General features: G+C 45.3%; 2 protein-coding genes across 2 annotated transcripts in view; both read right to left on the minus strand.

The window, feature by feature from the left end:
* The window catches only part of RRP36 (ribosomal RNA processing 36), a 44,113-nt gene extending 33,583 nt beyond the window's left edge, over nucleotides 1-10,530 (minus strand). The window contains exons 1-2 of the mRNA XM_053313340.1: nucleotides 10,394-10,530; nucleotides 5,866-6,359 (exon numbers count right to left, since the gene is read on the minus strand). Coding sequence (XP_053169315.1) covers nucleotides 5,866-6,316 — 451 coding nt within the window. The 5' untranslated portion in view covers nucleotides 6,317-6,359; nucleotides 10,394-10,530. The remainder of the gene's footprint in view (nucleotides 1-5,865; nucleotides 6,360-10,393) is intronic.
* Nucleotides 10,531-10,696: 166 nt separating this feature from the next.
* LOC128352852 (neuronal PAS domain-containing protein 4-like) overlaps nucleotides 10,697-18,255 on the minus strand; it is a 44,132-nt gene continuing 36,573 nt past the window's right edge. The window contains exons 9-10 of the mRNA XM_053313393.1: nucleotides 13,176-14,149; nucleotides 10,697-11,068 (exon numbers count right to left, since the gene is read on the minus strand). Of these exons, the coding sequence (XP_053169368.1) occupies nucleotides 11,037-11,068; nucleotides 13,176-14,149 (1,006 nt within the window). The 3' untranslated portion in view covers nucleotides 10,697-11,036. The remainder of the gene's footprint in view (nucleotides 11,069-13,175; nucleotides 14,150-18,255) is intronic.

An 18,255-nucleotide genomic window follows, 5' to 3' on the forward strand; every position in this document is an offset into this window, starting at 1 on the left:
GGATTCCCAGATGTTGTTGACTGCAACTCCCATAATCCCCAAGCAAAAGACATTGAACCTGGGGGTTCTGGGAGTTGTAGTCAACAACATCTGGGAATCCCTGTTAGAGGGAACACTGGTCATGACCACTTTATCCTAGGACTCCTCCATGTCAAACTTGGGGTTCATGACAATCATTACTCACAGAATCAACAGTACTATTTTTCTTTATAATCACATATCCACAATTTGAAGGTTCAATGTAACTTGACCCCTGCTCAGCAGTTAAAGAGAAAAGGCCAGGGTGCTTAATTAAATGCAAAGAACAAATAATTTATTGTTTACATCAGTTTTGTTTAAAATTCTCTCTTTCTTTTGTTGAATTCTGTTTGAAGCATAATATAGATTTCGTAAGCACAGTCATGTCCATTAGTGAAGGATTTGATCCAGTGATGGACTCAGGCAGTGCCTGATATTTGGCGCAAAGAATTGGCAAAACCATTGGCCTCAATGCCAAGCTCCACTCACATCCTATTAAAAACTCCAATCTCAGATGGGTTAGCCTCAACACATGCATAGCTAAGACAAACCGGTTAGCTGCAACTGTCAGTGTGAAAGAGAGACACCAGCTGGGTTCTTGTGGCTCCAAGCACATATACCAAGATTGTATTTTAACTAATAAAAAAAGAATACAGAATGTAATATTGTCTAAAGTATTAAGGTTGTATTCCTAAGCACATTTAGTAGGGAGCAAGTCCCATTGAATTCAATAGGGCTTCTGAATAAACACACCCAGGCTCCACTCTGTAAGAGTGTGCCATTAATAAAGGTAAAGGTAATGTGTGCCGTCAAGTCAGTGTCAACTCCTGGCAACCACAGAACCTTGTGGTTGTCTCTGGTAGAATACAGGAGAGGATTACCACTGCCATCTTCTGCACAGTATGAGATGATGCCTTTCAGAAGCACCTGATAATATTAAGGTATTTAATTGCTTAACTATACATATAAAGTCAAAAGGTACTTTGCTAAAAAGCAAAAATTACTCATTTTGGTGTAATTTGCAGGAAGTCGATTTGTCTAATGGCAACATTTACTAATGGGAATCCACTTTCCTCCAGAAAACAAGTGCAATACAAATGGAAAAGCTGATTAAAAATTGATTATTCCAATAGGACCTTTCAGCTTGTTAGTTTAATTAGATTTAATTTAAAGCAATTCCTTCCTCCAACACTTGGCAAAGTTTGGAGAGGCAGACGCCGGATGCTGTCTGAGGAGCTCGCAAGAGAGCTCTGTGTCAATTCCATTTCATTCATGTTTGCAAAGATTTTCCCATGGAAGTTAGGGATGGCGGGGGGAGGGAACCACACTCCATTCAGATCCTGTTCAAACTCTGGTTGAGTAGTTTTCCAAAGCTTGTCTCAGTTGGCAGCTCTGTCTGTTCCTCCTCATTGAAGTCTCTTTTTGCAAAACCGCTGAGCTGAATTCACTCACTATAAATCATTTTTATTTGTATTACTCAGCCTCATCCCACGCCTTTTCCTCTCCTCCTCTCATAACTGGCATTTGCCTAATATAGATTGAAATCTCTCTAAAGGACTAGGCAGTATTATAGCACTACATAACCACATAAAATTGTGAAAAACCCCTCCAAATTCTCTTTATAGCTTTCATGATAACTGAGGCCTTTCCTTGGGCTTTTCATTCTTAGATCTTTTATTTAAAATGTAGGCAACAAACATCCAAAACACTACTTCACACGTCATCATTCTGTCGTCTTTTCTGGCTCTTTGCTGTGCTCCCTAAGTATGCTCTTAGCAATCTCTTCGTACAACTATCCTTCATCTGTATAGCAACGGGTTATCATATCTGTTGCCACTGTGTCATTAGGATACTAGAAGAGATGAGCAAATGGTGGAGTAGGATGGAAGCCTGGACTGATAACACTTTATGGACCACCAACCCTGTCATAATGTAAAGGAGAATGCAACCTAGTTTGCCCCCAAGCTCTAGTGTAATGATGTTTTGGAGCTTCAAGAAATTTCACTGCTGGTTTCAATGCTTTGTTCCTTCAGCTCCAACATCCTCAACTGTCCAAAGATCTTTACTTCTTCCAAACTTCACTCTTTCTTCCTTGCTGACCATAGGAACACAGGAAGCTGCTTTATACTGCATCAGACCATTGGTCCATCTAGCTCAGTATTGTCTACACCAGGACTGCACAACTTTGGCCCTCCTGCAGATGCTGGGCTACAACTCCCATCATCCTTGACTACTGGCCGCTTAGGCTGGGGATGATGAGAGTTGTAGCCCAAGCTCTGCAGGAGGGCCAAAGCTCTGCAGCCCTGTTCTATACTGACTGGCAGCAGTTCTCCAAGGTTTCAGACAGAGGTTTTTCTGAGTCCTACCTGGAGATACTAGGGATTGAACCTGGGACCTTCTGCATGCAAATTCTACCACTGAGCAATGGCCCCTAATGGCTGGAATGAATCCCTGGAACACCTTAGTGATGCCTCCCCTCTCTCTTCCTTCAAATTCCTTCTTAAAACTCACCTTTTCTGTAAACCATGTCACACAACCCCTTAATTCTCCTCATACCCTACTGCAACTAAGTTTATTTGTATCCCATCTTTCCACCAGGGAGCTCCTAGTAGCGTACATGGTTCTCCACTCCTCCAGCAATCATTTGATGTAGGTTAGGCTGAGAAAGTATGATCAGAGATGTGGATTTTCTGGAAAATTGTGACTTGGAAGTTTTTCTGGAAAATCTTCCCATTCAAATCTTCCTTCATTTGCCTCATTCCCCACCCACTTCAAAGCAATTACTATACAAAATTTCCTGATGATCTGAATAGATTTTGATCTGATTTGGCATGTTATTTGGCCTACTTATGCAGTTTTTTAAAAAGGTAAAAGTGTGCCACCAAGTCGATTTTGACTCCTGGTGCCCACAGAGCCCTGTGGTTTTCTTTGGTAGAATACAGGAGGGGGTTACCATTGCCTCCTCCCACGCAGTATGAGATGATGCCTTTCAGCATCTTCCTCTATCGCTGCTGCCCGATATAGTACCAGTGGGGATTCGAACCGGCAACCTTCTGCTTGTTAGTCAAGCATTTCCCCGCTGTGCCACTTAAGCCTCCCATATTAATTTTCCCTCACTGTAGACATATGCTCCCCCAAATTTATCATCAATTCCACCTTCCTCTTCTACCACTGCTGCCTCTCTTGAATACAACTTTAGACTGTAATTTCCTCCAGGGATATGTCTCCTTTTTGTAAAGAACCACTGGCACTATATCAATCAGTTAAATAGTTATTGCATTAGGGTGCTGAAGGACTCTTTCTACCTGCTGCTTTCCCCTACATCCAACATCTGTATTTTGCAGGTTGTGTGTCCATGCAAGAGATTATAGAAGCAGCATTGCCTGTGCACTGATCCATCCACATAAATATTGTTCCACATTTCTTCCTGATACTAAAGATGTGCATTTAATGTTAATTTGACCTTAACTGATTGATTCCCCACAACAGAATTATGGTATGTAGTCATGTTTTGTATCACCATATAGCAGTCAATTATTAAGTGTATACCATTGATGATGTTCTCACCACCTTCTATTTCCATATTATTTGAATTTCATTAGTGCTCTTTGCTCCCTCTTCCAGATCCATTTATTATGCTAAATGAGACCTAATCCATGTCCCTGCTGAACTCATTAGACACCTTCCCAATTAACTACATTGCTATTTATAATTGTGCTTTGTTTGTGGTACGTCAGCCATTTTTAATTCTTGTAACAGCATCACTCTCAGCACTGCCAACTCTCAGCGTTATTCTTTAGATTATGGAGATTCTTCTAAAAGATGAAGCTCAGAGTCCCAGAAGCATAAAAAAGAATTGCAAATTTTCATTTAAATACATTTAACCTTTTCAACACCAATAAAAACATGGCTGATTGCCCCCAGTAGAGCATAAAGGCAACAACAACAAAATTCGAATACAGTTAGAATATATTAAAGTTGTACAACTCTTCCTTTCAAAAGCATAAGATGCGCTGACGGCAGGCAAGATTTTGATAGCCTGATTTTTATAATCTCTCTGTGTAATTTTGAAAGATTTCATTGCAGCCTAATCCTTACAAGTAACACTTGCTTTCTGGGAGTTGAAACAAGAACTCCAACACCAGCTTAAAAGGCTGCCTTAGGAAGTCTCATTCAGATACTTTTTACAAATATCGTATCACATTGCTTATTGCATTTAGGAAGCATATTTTCGAGATGGAAAAAAACAAGTTTGCATCATTTGTTGTTTATTAATGCTCAAGGCTGCTTCTTGCTGACAGTTCCACAATGCCCTAATAAGCTAATTCTGTGGAGGAGACCAAATCATAGTTTTGGCTGAAGGCTGGAGCATACATTTAAGACTCCAAAGTACAGTCAATTCTCAACAGACCTGACAATGGAAGGAAATCTACACAATTACCAAGGCTTGGCTTTTATGTAGTAACTAAGCTGATTTATTACAGGGTTCAGTTGCTTACTGCGGCAGTCAACATGACTCACAAAAAGATGCTCATTTTAAGCACCAACATTTGTCTCTTAATCCTCTTTTATTCCCCAATTCCCTTGCCTTTGAATCTGTCTACAGTTTCCATCAACTTTTGGAGAGAAACATCAATGTACAGACCATGTTTCTGAAACTAGTGGCTAATTACTTCAGATTAGAGAGAAAGCAAATAAGTAGTAGGATAATGCTTATGGCTTAGGATAGAATTTAGTTTCTTGAACATACTCACAGGCTAATGTAAGAATAACAGAAAGCCCACTTCTAAACTCAACATATGAGGCTAACATGGTCTCTTGGGAGAAGAGTCCCACACCACCACAAGAAAATTGAGGACAAGATCCCATTTAAAGATTAGACCACATACCAGATTGCCACCACACTGAGGATGAAGTGTGGCTCTTGACTCAGGCCAAAATGAAAGCTGGTAGAGCACAGTGGCTAAGTGTGTCAACTGGAAAGTTCCCCATTCAAATACCACCTTAGCAACTAACTCACTTGGTGACGTTAGGCAAACAAATAGCCTCACTTTTCTCCACCTACCTAGGCTGTTGCAGGGATTACTGAGGTCGGGTCTGTAAAGTAATCCGGCCATTCTACAGTGCTAAATGTGATTATGTATTGGTTACTTAAGATTTCACCACAGAATAGAGCCTATTTAGGTCCTAACAAGAAGCTTCCCCTAAATAAGATGCAGTGTGGTTATTCAAATGGATCATCCTAACATCTTTGGTATCTGTGTAACACAGGGCTTGACAAATCACAGGCACCAGGGAGCCTTGGCACTTAGACTAGGATTTTCAGAGGTAGAGTTATTTAGTAAAATTGTTATTTGTCCCAGGCAGCCCTGTTTGAGTTCTACTTATGTTTCTTGTGAAGGGGATAAGGAGATGCTCATTTACCCTCTCCCGCCACAATGTCCATCACCAAGTCCAATAATTTTGTCAAGTGTCCATTATCTGGCTCCAAAAGTTTTGGGCTGGCTCTTAGATCCAAAGAAAATTTGTCAAGGCCTGGTGTAACAGAATATATAGAAATGCAGCATATCACACATATTCCTCAGTGCTTTCCTGCTGGCAGGTACCGCATTAAACACGCCAAACAGCTAATGATATAAGGCAGTTATATAGGGCAGTTAAGTGATAGAGTAGTGTCAGAAACACAGCCGAATACCTGTCATAAGGGATATTACCGGTCATTGACAAGGCCATGTCTAAGAGGGTTAATTAAAAGCAGAAGCTATCTGAGAAATAAAAGCTCAGAACTGCTGATAGGTGATACAGAGATGCACAATTTATTGAATTTCTCCAGGCATTAGTGTTTACCTTTTGTTAAATCATGATTTGTGGAGGGCTGGCTAGTTGTTTCCTGAGCATCTGGCTCTTCATGACTGCTTTCTGAGGCATCGCTGCCAGTTTCTTCATTGTCATCATCGTCATCATCGCTACTACTATCTGTATCATCACTGTCATCATTATCACTCTCCACTCTCTCATAATCACTGTCTTCGGAATCCTCATCTTCAGATTCCTGGCGAGGACTCACTTCAGGCAAGAGCTTTGGCCTTTTGGCATCATTAGCACTCCCACCAGCGCCACTTCCCACACTGCTCGGACCTTGAAGCGGCCGCTTCTGAGCCAACAGTTTGGAACTGAGAATGTCAATTTGTCTGGTTTCTTCTGCAGTCTCTACTGCTGCGGCACTTCTGTCTTTTCCAGAGGCGGAAACCTTCTTTGGGGGAGGCCCCCCAGATTTATTCCTACGCACCTGCTTCATAAGGTTCTTGGAAGTTTTCACTGCTTCAACTCAATAGCCTCAACTGAAAGAAAAACTATTATTAGCCCTCAACTTCACTGAAGTTTAAGATGCAATAGAAACTGATCCTCTACTTCCATTCCCTGAATTGTATGCCAGCTTCTGCACAGATCAGGGCTGAAAATATCCCCACAAGTCCCTTTGAAAAGCTGGAGACCTGTCTTATTTCTCTGAAGGGGGACTATGGTGTTTTGTGCATTTGCGCAGGGAGGGGAGGAAAGATATGTACCCTTTGCTATGACCCTCAGGCAGACTCATGGTACTAGTGCTCTCAGTTAATCACACAAAGGAAATATGAAGCTCTGCATATTTGGGGGCTTGAAAGAGTTCACAATGAGACTCATTAGGCCTTTACAGATTACAGCTTAAGCATGGATGCTGTCAGTTGCTTGGTGTTTTGTGAAGCTGGGTGAGTGCATGTGTATTTCCTACCAGATAGGAGATACACCTACAGAGATGACTCATTAAGGATTATCTTCTCAAAATGAAACACAGTGAACTGTAAATAAGCACTTTAAGCATTTTATTTAAAATAATTATACCCTGCCCCTCCAGGACACTGCTGCTCAGAGCACCCCCGTAAGAGTCCATGATACGAAACCCACTAGGCCTGCTCCTAACTTCTCCTCCTGGGTCTCAGTGGTAGAGCATCTGATTTGCATGCAGGAGGTCAGTCCTTGTCCAGTGACAAGCAGCAGCAGCAGCAGCTGCTGCTTTTGTCCCTGGGCCGGAGCCCTCATCCCTCTTTCCTCTCGCCTTTCCCCCTCCAACCCTCTGCCTCCTCACTTTCATTAACGTTTTAATAATTAATTTTAGTGTAATAATTAATGTGCTGAAAATTGACCTCAGCCCCTGCACACCAAGTCATGGTTGGTTCGAGCCCACCAGGACATTTGAGTTGTGCACCTTTGTGAAAGGCAATATAAAAATTTAGCAATAAAAAATAAATAAACTATCTGACCAAAATGAAGACTACAGACTTGCATTCCAAATGAGCAGGGAAAACAAACAAAAACACAGATCCTGTCTAAGCCATTCCTCCAACCCAGCCACATTATCTTAAAAATCTGAGTCATAACTGCAATCAGAACCAATTAACCTTTTTCTGTGTGGAAAACTGTTTCATAGAAGCTGTCTGTTTGACTCAGTCTTCCCCTGCTAACTGAGCAAAGAGGCACCTTTTTAAAGTGGTGATTTTCTTTACTGAGCAGGAGGAGCGCAACTGGCCCTATCCACCCCCAGTACAGCATCCCTCCAGTGACTGTTGCTGGTGTCTATCTTACGTTTCTTTTTAGATTGTGAGCACTATTCCCGCAGTTAATTTTGTTAATTCTGATGTCTGCTCAGGTTGAATTAGAAAGGCCCCACTCTGAATGCATTTGCACACATAGTGCCTTGCTACATCCGCCCAGAACAAAACTCATTCCGCACAAAAAATTAGTGGGACCATGGATTGTGAGCCCTTTGGGGAAAGGGATCCATATTTATTTATTTATATTTACGTAAACTGCTTTGGGGGACTTTTGTTGAAAAGCAGTATTAAATATTTGTTGTTCCCAGTACAAGTAGGTCTTGGGGCTGCAGACTGTGTAAGGATATTTATTCTCTGGATAAAAACCTACAAGCTATTGGAACAGAACAATAGTTCATATCGCCCAGTAGCTCATCTGCCACCACAGTCATATTCAGCTGGCTTTGAAGTATATAATTCAGGGGTCAAAAAATGTTGACAGTTCACCAGCCAGACAAAAATATTTTACTCATCAGATGGTTCCTCGAGCTATGTTGGTAGATTACTTGTCAGGACTTCTTTTCACTCTTCAGACATGATTCACTTCTCATCAGACTAGTGGGTTTCCTGAGCCTTGCATATAACATTTTCACAGTCCAAACAGACAAATTCCTTGATATTGCTCAATGGCTTTCATTAATGATAGCTATGAATGAAACCTCCATATTTAGGAAAAGTATACTTCAGTGTACCAGATGCTGGGAACAAAACAACAAGTGGTGGGTGTTATCTCTTTCATGCACTACTTGTGAGGCTCCCTGGGAAATGTGGCCAGATGGCTCTTTGGTCTGACCTAGTGAAGCAATTTTTATGTTCTCTCTTGTTCACTTCTGGGCTCTGGAACAAAAGCAGGCTTTGTGTGTGTTCCACTGGTGTGATTCTGCTCCAGGACACTAAAGTGTAGAGTATTTTGTGAAGAAGGGACAGGACTTATCAGCAAGTGACCATCAAATACTCATAGAAGTGAGAGTCAGGTAAGAGGAGTGAGGGGGGCAATCAGGTATTCAATTCAGAGGCCATCTCTTCCACTGAACTCTAGGACTTCAGTTCAACGCACTCTGTTAAAATATTTAAAAGGTGTCCTAAGCTTGCCTCCTTTTAAAAAATACACGGTTCTCATACCAGGCAGAAATCAAAAGGTGCAGGTTTCATAACAAAAGAACTTAAGGGGGGGGGATTACCTGTTCATATTTATTTTATTATTTATTTATTTATTTAATTTATGTAGCTATTAACAACACAGAGCCCATAAGGTAGCAACCCTAATATTGATGGGGCTTGTCAAGATAGTAGGAAGGTCAAATCAGTTTTGCCCCCTTATCCAGAGTTAGAATCTAGAATTGCCACAGGACAGGGGAGAGACCATAGGCTCTGTGCCCTTAACAGCTGTTCCCATCACTGTACCTGCATGTTTATCCTTCTGATTTCTGTCCATCATGCAGATATTGGTTACAAAAGGCTCTCTCCACAAAAGCGGCGGGACCCTGGAAAACTATGCAGAAAGGGGATGGGAAGGCATATTTTCTGTGCAAGATTGGGGCAATGTGTTTTTCATCCATGATATGCTGTCAGAATTCTTAAAGCAGACAGAAGTGACATGCAGGGGGTGGGCGTGTTTCAAGTGTGGTCTAAAACACTCCCCACCCTCAGTGTTTCAGACCACATATGATTATCCCCCAGGAGCACCTATACTTCTGGTTATTTTGAGAGATACCACTACAACAAACATTCTTAAAAGAAAATTTATTTTTGCAGAATCGAACAGAGCAATCCTATACATGTTCACTTCACAGTAAGTCTTGCTGTGTTCAATGGAGCTTACTCCTAGACAAATGTGTACAGGACTGCAATCTTAATCCTGGATATATTTAAGAGCAGGCCTTATTTATTTATTTATCTATTTGTATTTTCTAACCTTTTATATCCCGCTCTTCCTCCAGGGAGCGCAGAGTGGTATACTACATACTTCAGTTTCTCCTCACAACAACCCTGTGAAGTAGGTGAAGCTGAGAGAGAAGTGACTGGCCCCGAGTCACCCAGCAAGTATCATGGCTGAATGGGGATTTGAACTCGGGGCTCCCGGTCCTACTCCCGCACTCTAGCCAAGAACATCTGCTTGCTCCCTCACCCGAAGAGTACAGTTGAACAGAGCAGGCCCTTGACAAATGAGGCAGGTGACAATCTAGGGGACACATGGCATCATTCAGTTAGGGGCAAAGTGTCCATTCCACAGAGTTATAGATCAGGGATGGCCAAGATGAGGCTCTTCAGCTGCTGGACTACAACTCCCATCATCCACAGCTACATGAACAGCAGAGGGGGTGAGGAGAATGGTAGTGCCACCATAGCTGGAAAGCTTCAGCTGGGCCACCCCGGCAGGGCGTCTATTCCCAGAGCCCTGCGAAATCAGACCAAGGGACAATGAGCCAGCGCCTTCTTCCCCACAGTGGCCAGCCAGAGGCTTCCAGGAAGCCCACAAGCAGGACAGCAAAGCATCAGTCCCTCCTATCGTTCCCCCAACATCTGGCGACCGCCCTTCTCAACCAAAGAGCCTCCGGCCACGTGGCAGAGTACCCCGAGCACCCGCACTCCGACGTTCAAAGTCCCAACCAAATCCTTCCTCCCTCCGCTATTCCGGGTTGAGGGCGGGGGGGGGGCGGCAAATGGTCGAGACACCGGAAGGGGCGATGCCTAGAGAAGCACGTGTGAAAAGCCCGGCGGGGTTGTTGGCGAAACCCGAGTTGTACCTGCCGCTGTCGCGCTGTCCACGCGCCTCCCCCACACAGGACAACCAGGCGGTTCCGATCCCCGGCCTGTTTCCTCCTTCGCCTGTAGGCCGCGACGCCGCCGCCGCTCCTTCCCGTTTCCTGGCAACGGGGATGAGCTCGCGGGAGTCACAAAGGGCGGGGCGCGCCGCCGCTCAGCCCTGTTGCCCTCCGGAGGACGCATGCGCGCTGGGCGCCAGCAAGCTGCTTCGGACGGCTGGTCCGCACCAGGGTCCGCCCCCTGTTACATCACAAGTAAACAGCCCAAAGCCAGAAGTCTTCTTTAATGCTTTTATTTACAGATGCCGGGGAGAACCCGCTCCCGCGTCAGAACGTCGGTGCAGCGCCCCCTGCAGGCTGCTCCTCTTCAGCACATTAAGGCACCACCCCCTGCCACGCAAGAACAGGCAGGGGGAATATCCAGGCTAGCTAGCAATAAGGTCTAGGTGGGTCAGTGGGCTCCTCTTGGCGGTGTGGTGCCTGTCCTACTGCCCAGCCCAGGCAAGAACCCAAGGCCTGCCCAGCCCCATTTGTTTGGCAGCACGTCAGTCATGCTACTGAAGAGTGTCAGTTCAGCTGAGTTGTGGGGATGCATACGCTGGAATTCCTGGGTCCCCGTGCAGGTTCAGCAGAACATGGCCTCCTCTGGAATGGCACCTGCAGGATGGAAGAAGGAGATACAGGAGCTGAGCAGACAATAAGGGCAAATTTCTGCACTGTTGTATCCAAAGGGGCTTAGACAATTTCATGGAGGGCAGGTCTATCGGTGGCTGGTGGCTATAGGCCACCTCCAGCCTCAGAGGCACAATGCCCCTAAATACCAATTGCAGGGGAGCAACAGCAGGGAAGAGAGGGCATGCCCTCACTTCTTGCCTGTGAGCTCCCCAGAGGCATCTGGTGGGCCACTGTGTGAAGCAGGATGCTGGACTAGATAGGCTTTGGGCCTGATCCAGCAGGGCTGTTCTTATGTTCTTAACTCCTGTGTACAGTGCTTGCTAGTCTGCCTTAGAGCTGCATATCCTCCAGCCTGTAACCTCCAGGAATTGACATCAGTCTCCATGTGATAATTGAAAATCCTGGATAATTTAATGGCTTGATATTGTTAAAAGTGTTGGGGGGAAACTCCAGGAATAGCTTCAGTCAGCGCTAGAGACCCTAAATCCTCATTGTGAACAAAATTAGAAGGGCACTCTATAGCTGATGAACAGTGTTGCCCTGAAAGGCTTTGTTTGTGGAGTCCCATACCAGCTCCATAGAACCCCCTTCAATACACCTTGGCATCCTCCAGTTCCACAGAACGGGTATACTCCACGGTACCTCCCCGCACTTTTAAGTGACACATTTTTAAAGCCACTTGACAAACCTGTATAACATGAATTTTAAAAGCTACCCTTTTAAGAGGATATCTGCCAGATTTACCTGGAAAGCAACAATGGGCCTGCATTCTCTCAGGAGGAAAAATCAAATCCTCATTTTTAACTCCAGTGTATTAAACCTCATCTCTGACAAGGTGAATTCCCTGTAGCAGAATAATTTCTACTCTTCACTCGCACACTCACTTTGTTACATTGCGTCAACGTAAGCAAAAGCAAACTGAATGGAATAGAGGTGATGGGATGCAGGGGAGAGATCTGTATAAATATCTCGAGATATTTGCATTATATTTTCTCTCATAATATCTGGAAGCTATTAAGAAGGGCTTAGATAAATCCCTGGAGGCCAGGTCTATCAATGGCTACTATTCAGAGGGTTATAGGCCACCTCCAGCCTCAGAGGCAAGATGCCTCTAAATACCTGGGGAGAGGGCATGCCCTCACCTCTTGTCTGTGGGCTTCCCAGAGGCATCTGGTGGGCCACTGTGTGAAGCAGGATGCTGGACCTGGGCCTGATCCAGCAGGGCTGTTCTTATGTTCTGTATAAATACCTCTAGATAGTTGCACTGTATTTTCTCTCATAATGCTTGCTGGGTTGAACTTTTATTGTTTATTGAAAACAATGTTAAATAGAAAACCTAGGAGAGAAAAGTTTCATTCTAGCTAGCCCTCATATGAGAGCCAAACCAAGGGGTTCTTCACATGATAAATCTAATGCTGGTTCAGTGAAAAGATCCTTGCTGAAATCCTCACTGCCACTCCCATGAAGCATGTCATATAAACTCAGGATTTTTCAGTGATCTCCAGTTGGCAACACTCCAACCCAACATGAATCCAGCATCTTTAATTTAGTATCTGAAGTCAGCTTGTCACTCAGCTTCGTGTCAGATTGGTGCATTGCCAATCAGAGATCACAGAGAAATCCTGAGTTTATATGACACGCTCCGTGGGAGTACATATGGGGCTGAAAATCAGTTTTTCACCAAACCAACACTGGAGTCATTGTGTGAAGAGCCCCTTAATATTTGGTTCCAGATCCAAGTTCTGGAGTCTGGATGCCCCTTGAACTTCTAAAAAGTGGCATCAGGAGGGCACAATTTAGAGAGAAGAAACAGTGGGCAGGAAAAGCGCTCATCAGCACCTACTACTTCCCTCCTGCACTTCCCCCTCCCAGCCACTTCTTGAGCTTTTTTTCCTAATTCCTGGGTTGCCCCCTGAAGACACGACAAAGACCACACCATTTGCCTTTTCTCTGTACTGCCAGTGTCCCTGTGCTTAAAACCAGTGGGAGGAGAACTCATTAATGCTGTGGGCAAGAGAATGGTTGATCAGCACCATTGGAGAGGAAAATATAGGTTTCAGATATGGCGCACAAACTCAGCCCTCATTACCTTGCTGAAGTGTAGCTTGGAATCTCCCATCCCACTGGGATTCAGGCACATGAGAATCAGAGGATGCAGAGGACGATAAAGGCTGCAGGAAGTGGCACTGACTGAGGCAAGGAGTTGCTTCTGTCAGTGGCATCAGGACCAGAGGAAGCTGTGAGTCAGAGTCGGACATGTCAAAATGGTGCGCTGACCCCAGCTCAGAGGTAGGCAAGCTCAAGGTGTCATTATCTAGGAGGTTGTTTAAGATGCCGTTGATGATCTCTTCATCCACAGGGAGTTCCTCAGGGAAATTTAGATCTCCATTAGTCCCTCGGTCCTGCCTAGACCCCAGGTGAGTGTCCTCAATAGGCTGTCCAGGCCAACACGAGATACTGGGAGGCTCCTGGATAATTTGCTTCGTGTACTGAGAGAAGATTTCAGCCAGGGAGTGGATTTGTTCAGCCAGCACACTGATGGCCCATTTGTCCAGATCAGAGCTTGTGCCCGTTGCTGGGAACATTACTGTCGGTGGTCTTTCTTCAAATAATGGAGAAAAGTTTACAGAAGGGCTGTTGTCAGGGGAATATGTGCTTTCTGGGGAACAGAGAGTATAAGGGCTTGAGGAGGGCAGGCTGTCACCACCATCTAGGCAGGATGTATTCTTGTGCCAGTCAGCAGGGAAGAAGGGAAATCCAGTTTCTGGAGGGGACTGCAAAGTGGTGACATCAGCCGTCACACTAGGGACAGGAAAGCTGGTTGGAAGTGGAGGCTGGAGGGGAGCAGGGAGTATCTGCTCTTCACAAGCATCAAGAGGCTGGCAGGAATTGTACTTAAGTGTCTCATCCCTGGATGTCATTGACTCTTCAAGGAAAAGGCTGACTTCCTTTAGCGGTGTCTGTGGCTTTATTTCTCCGATGCAGTGTCTCTGATTTGGGGTGGCTGTTGAAATGGCTCCATGCTGTGCCTCTTGACTCTGGATGTAAAAGGCTTCTTCCTCACTGTGGGAAATGTAAGCAGTGTGGATTAGGATGAGCATGGCAAGTCATACTAATAAGAGTGTCACTGACATTCGCAGTCAAACCAAACCTGTTGCTCCCTGGCCAGAATGATATCACCCAGGGGTTTCCAAACTTGGGCTCCCAGAAGTTGGACTACAGCACCTATCATTACCAGCTGCAGTTACCTTTGTCTGGGTTAGTCTACAGCAGGGTTGATCAACTTCAGCTCTCCAGCTGTTTTTGGACTACAACGCCTATAATCCCCAACCAGGAATTATGGGAGTTCTAGGCAAACATCTGTAGGAGGGCCGAAGTTGAGCAGCCCTGCTTTACAGCGGAGTTAGCCTCTCAGCTGGTTATTCTCTGGGAAGAGGATCTTGTCTTGTGGTAGCAAGTATGTATTGCCCCCTTGCTAAGCAGGGTCCACCATGGTTTGCATTTGAATGGGAGACATGTGTGAGCACTGTAAGATATTCCTCTTAGGGGATGGGGCTGCTCTGGGAAGAACACCTGCCTGCTTGCATGCAGAAGGCTCCAAGTTCCCTCTCCCTGGCATCTCCAAGATAGGGCTGCAACCTTGGAGAAGCTGCTGCCAGTCTGTGTAGATCAGGGATTCTCAATGTTGGGTCCCCAGATGGTATTGGACTTCAACTCCCATAATCCCCAGCCCCAGTGGTCTTTGGTTGGAGATTATGGGAGTTGAAGTCCAATAACATCTGGAGACCCAATTTTGAGAATCCCTGGTGTAGATAATACTGAGCTGGATGGACAAATGGTCTGATTCAGTAGAAGGCAGCTGCCTATGTTCCTATGGTAGGTGATGATGGGAACTTAGCCCAACAGCATCTGAGAAACCAAGTTTGGAAACCCTGGACATAAACAAAGTTTGAGGACACAACTGTACTACAAACCTAAAGAGCATTTCCATAATTTTAAACTTACTCTTAAACCAGGAGGTATAATTTGTGATTATTGTTAATGTGGGACAGAAAGCAGAAAAAGGCCATTTTAAAAACCGATGGCCATTCTAGCCACCTTGGGGTTTATGTCCAAACTACAGATCCAGGGGACTGAAGGGGAGGAGTAGGGAAACAATTTAAGCACCGTTTGTGAAGATGGCCTCAAACTGGATTTAGATAGGTGTAACAGTCACGGCTGCACACAAGGATCTCTGTGTTTTTGTGAGAGCAGGGACAGCCCACGATGGAGGCACAAGATACTCTAATGCTCAGCTCACCCTCTGGGGGTGGCTGCTCAGTTTTCTGAGGCCATGCTGCTGCCAAGGCTGCATTCTCCGCTTATGCCGCCAAACCAGGGAGGAGAGCTGTGCTTGTGGTAGCAAGCATGAATTCTCTCCTTGACTAAGCAGGGTCCCCCTGGCTGTTGTGTGTGTTTAGACCAGGGCTGCTCAACTTAGGCCCCCCAGCTGTTTTTGGACTACAGTTCCCATAATCCTCAGACACAGTAGCCAATAGCCAGGGATTATGGGAATTGTAGGCCAACATCTGCAGGAGGGCTGAAGTTGAGCAGGCCTGGTTTAGACAATACTGAGCGAGATGGACCAATGGTCTGGCTTGGTATGAGGTGGCTTATAATGGTGCCAGGGGTCCTATAATGGTGCCAGGGGTGCTTGAAGTTCAAGTGGGGGGGAGGGTAAAAAGTGGTACTGCAGCGGAGCAAGTGGTGGGAAATTAACCGCGTGCCCCAGTGGAGCAAGGAAGGGTGGCACCCATGATGTTGGGGGCCCAGCAGTTGCTACCTCCTGTGCCCTTCCCCACACCTGTGCCTGAAGCAACCTACTCACCCTGGCAACAGGAGAGGGCAATGACTTTTTGTGAAGGCCATGAGATTTCTGCTAGAGGTCCCTAGCCTCTGGGGGCCTCCAAACACCTGGTGGATTAACGGAGAGGCAGAGTAGGCATTTGCCTATGGCGGCAAAATTTGAGGAGCAGCAAACTTTGCCCCTCTTCAAATTTTGCCGCCCCTCTCTGTGGGCGGTGGCAGCTGCAGCAAGGGTGGAGTGGACGAGAAGAAAGCCCCCCTCCCCCACTTTTACCTCATTACCAAAAAAAAAAAGGTAAACTTTTTTGTTTAAGGTAAAAGGGCAGTAAAAGCCTTTTTGCCTATGGGTGGCAAAAAGCTTAATCTGCCCCTGCCCTTAAAGTTTTACAGAAAGCCACAGTTCCAAAGGTTCTGTAAGATAAGAAGAACCATAAAAGCTCAGCTGGTTTTGCTTTAAAATACATAAGAAATGAGAGTGAAATGGCATTGTTTTTTCCAGGTCTAGATCAACTGTGTGTATATTGAGAGTGGAATATTTGCCCTTAAAAGCTTATCCAACCAAGAGAAGTGTCCACATCAGACGGTGCCTCCAAGTCAGCAATCACTCCCCATCACGACTAGACTAACTATACTGCTGTGAGCTTGCCTTGCCTTCATGTCTGTCTGACAGACAGCTCTTTTGTGAGTTAGATTGCTAGCTAATAGTCCCAACGAATGTTTCTAAAGGTGAAATAATGGCCATCATCACCCTGGAGGAGGGAAGCCATTAAGAATCTGGCAGTATAGCAAATAGCCATGTCTACCAGATGGGAAAGGTTGATGCAGGAATGTGAGGTGACATCACCCCTCTCCTTCCCTCCACTAGCCAGAGGTGTCTGTGTAGTCAATGAAAGAGATATGGAGGACGGGTTAGGAGAGATACGCAAACCTAATTTTGGAGAGCGTGGAATGAAGCAGATGAACAGGAAAGCTGCAGATTCATCTTGCCTCGTTCAAGGATTGCCCTGCCCCTGACACATCAAATTATATATTTGTCAATGGACCAAATATTATGAAGACACCATAAGTAGGGTTGCCATATTCAAGCTTCCCAAAGCCAAGTGGCCTAATTTGCATATTATGCAAATTATGCTAATTTGTATATTATGCAAATTATGCAGAGACTAATTTGCATTTTTATTTGACAGATTTGTATACTTTCCCCTCCTTCTCTACCCTCCCATGTGATCAGATCCAGAGTAAAATCCGAGCAGCACATTTGAAATCCGTGTACAGCCGGGTGGAATTTAGCAGCCGGGTGGAGGAGCCAGAATCCGGGGGCTACCCTAAATTCTGGGGGACATGGCAACCCTAACCATAAGTTTCTATAGCTCTCCTCCAAGAGAAGCCAGAACCCAAACAGCGCCACTCCCTGGAACTTTTCACTGATCAGAGAAGTGAAGAGTGAAGGTGCATGCTCATATCAATAAGAATGTGGCCTCATTCTTGCATGATCAAATACAGTTGTTCCTCGCCAACTCGCGTTTGGTGAATTTGCGGTAGAGGAGCAATAGGAAAGCACTGGAAACGGGCTTAGGGGAATTGCAGTTGTGGAAGGGCAAAAAAAACAAGGTAAAAAGCCAGAAAGAATCGGCCCCTGACCCCCAGAAATGACCGCCCCAAATCCTAAAATTTAAAAAGAAAATCACCAAGCTCAGGTTGCGGTTGGTGAGACTGGTGGCAATTTCCCAGTTGCGGATACTCAAGCGGTTGGTGAGACTGGTGGCAATTTCCCAGTTGCGGATACTCAAATCCGTGATTGGGAAACCTGCGGTTGGAGAGGGACAACTGTATATGAATGGTTATCTCCCAGCCCCTGCCCTATCCCCCTCTTTCATATCAATACTGGCATAGGAACATAGGAAGTTGCCATATACTGACCATTGGTCCATCTAGCTCAGTATTTTCTACACAGACTGGCAGCGGCTTCTCAGGCAGGAGGGAGTCTCTCAGCCCTATCTGGAAATGCCAGGGAGGCAACTTGGAACGTTCTGCATGCAAGCATGCAGGCACTCTTTCCAGAGTGACCCACCCCATCCCCTGAAGGCAATATCTTACAGTGCTCACGCATGTCTCCCATTTAAATGCAAACCAGGACAAACTCTGATTAGCAAAGGGGACAATTCATGCTTGGTACCACAAGACCAGCTTTCCTCCCATGGACCAGGTCTCCTCCCATAGGCAGTGGTCAAGACTGTCCCTTGTGCTAGGCGCATCCCAGAAGAGGACCAAAAGAACATTCCCTTACAGAGGGTTGTCTACATCTGACGCGCATGGTATTCCCA

The sequence above is a fragment of the Hemicordylus capensis genome, chromosome 1 (assembly GCF_027244095.1).
Source record: "Hemicordylus capensis ecotype Gifberg chromosome 1, rHemCap1.1.pri, whole genome shotgun sequence".
Taxonomy (NCBI): Eukaryota; Metazoa; Chordata; class Lepidosauria; order Squamata; family Cordylidae; genus Hemicordylus; species Hemicordylus capensis.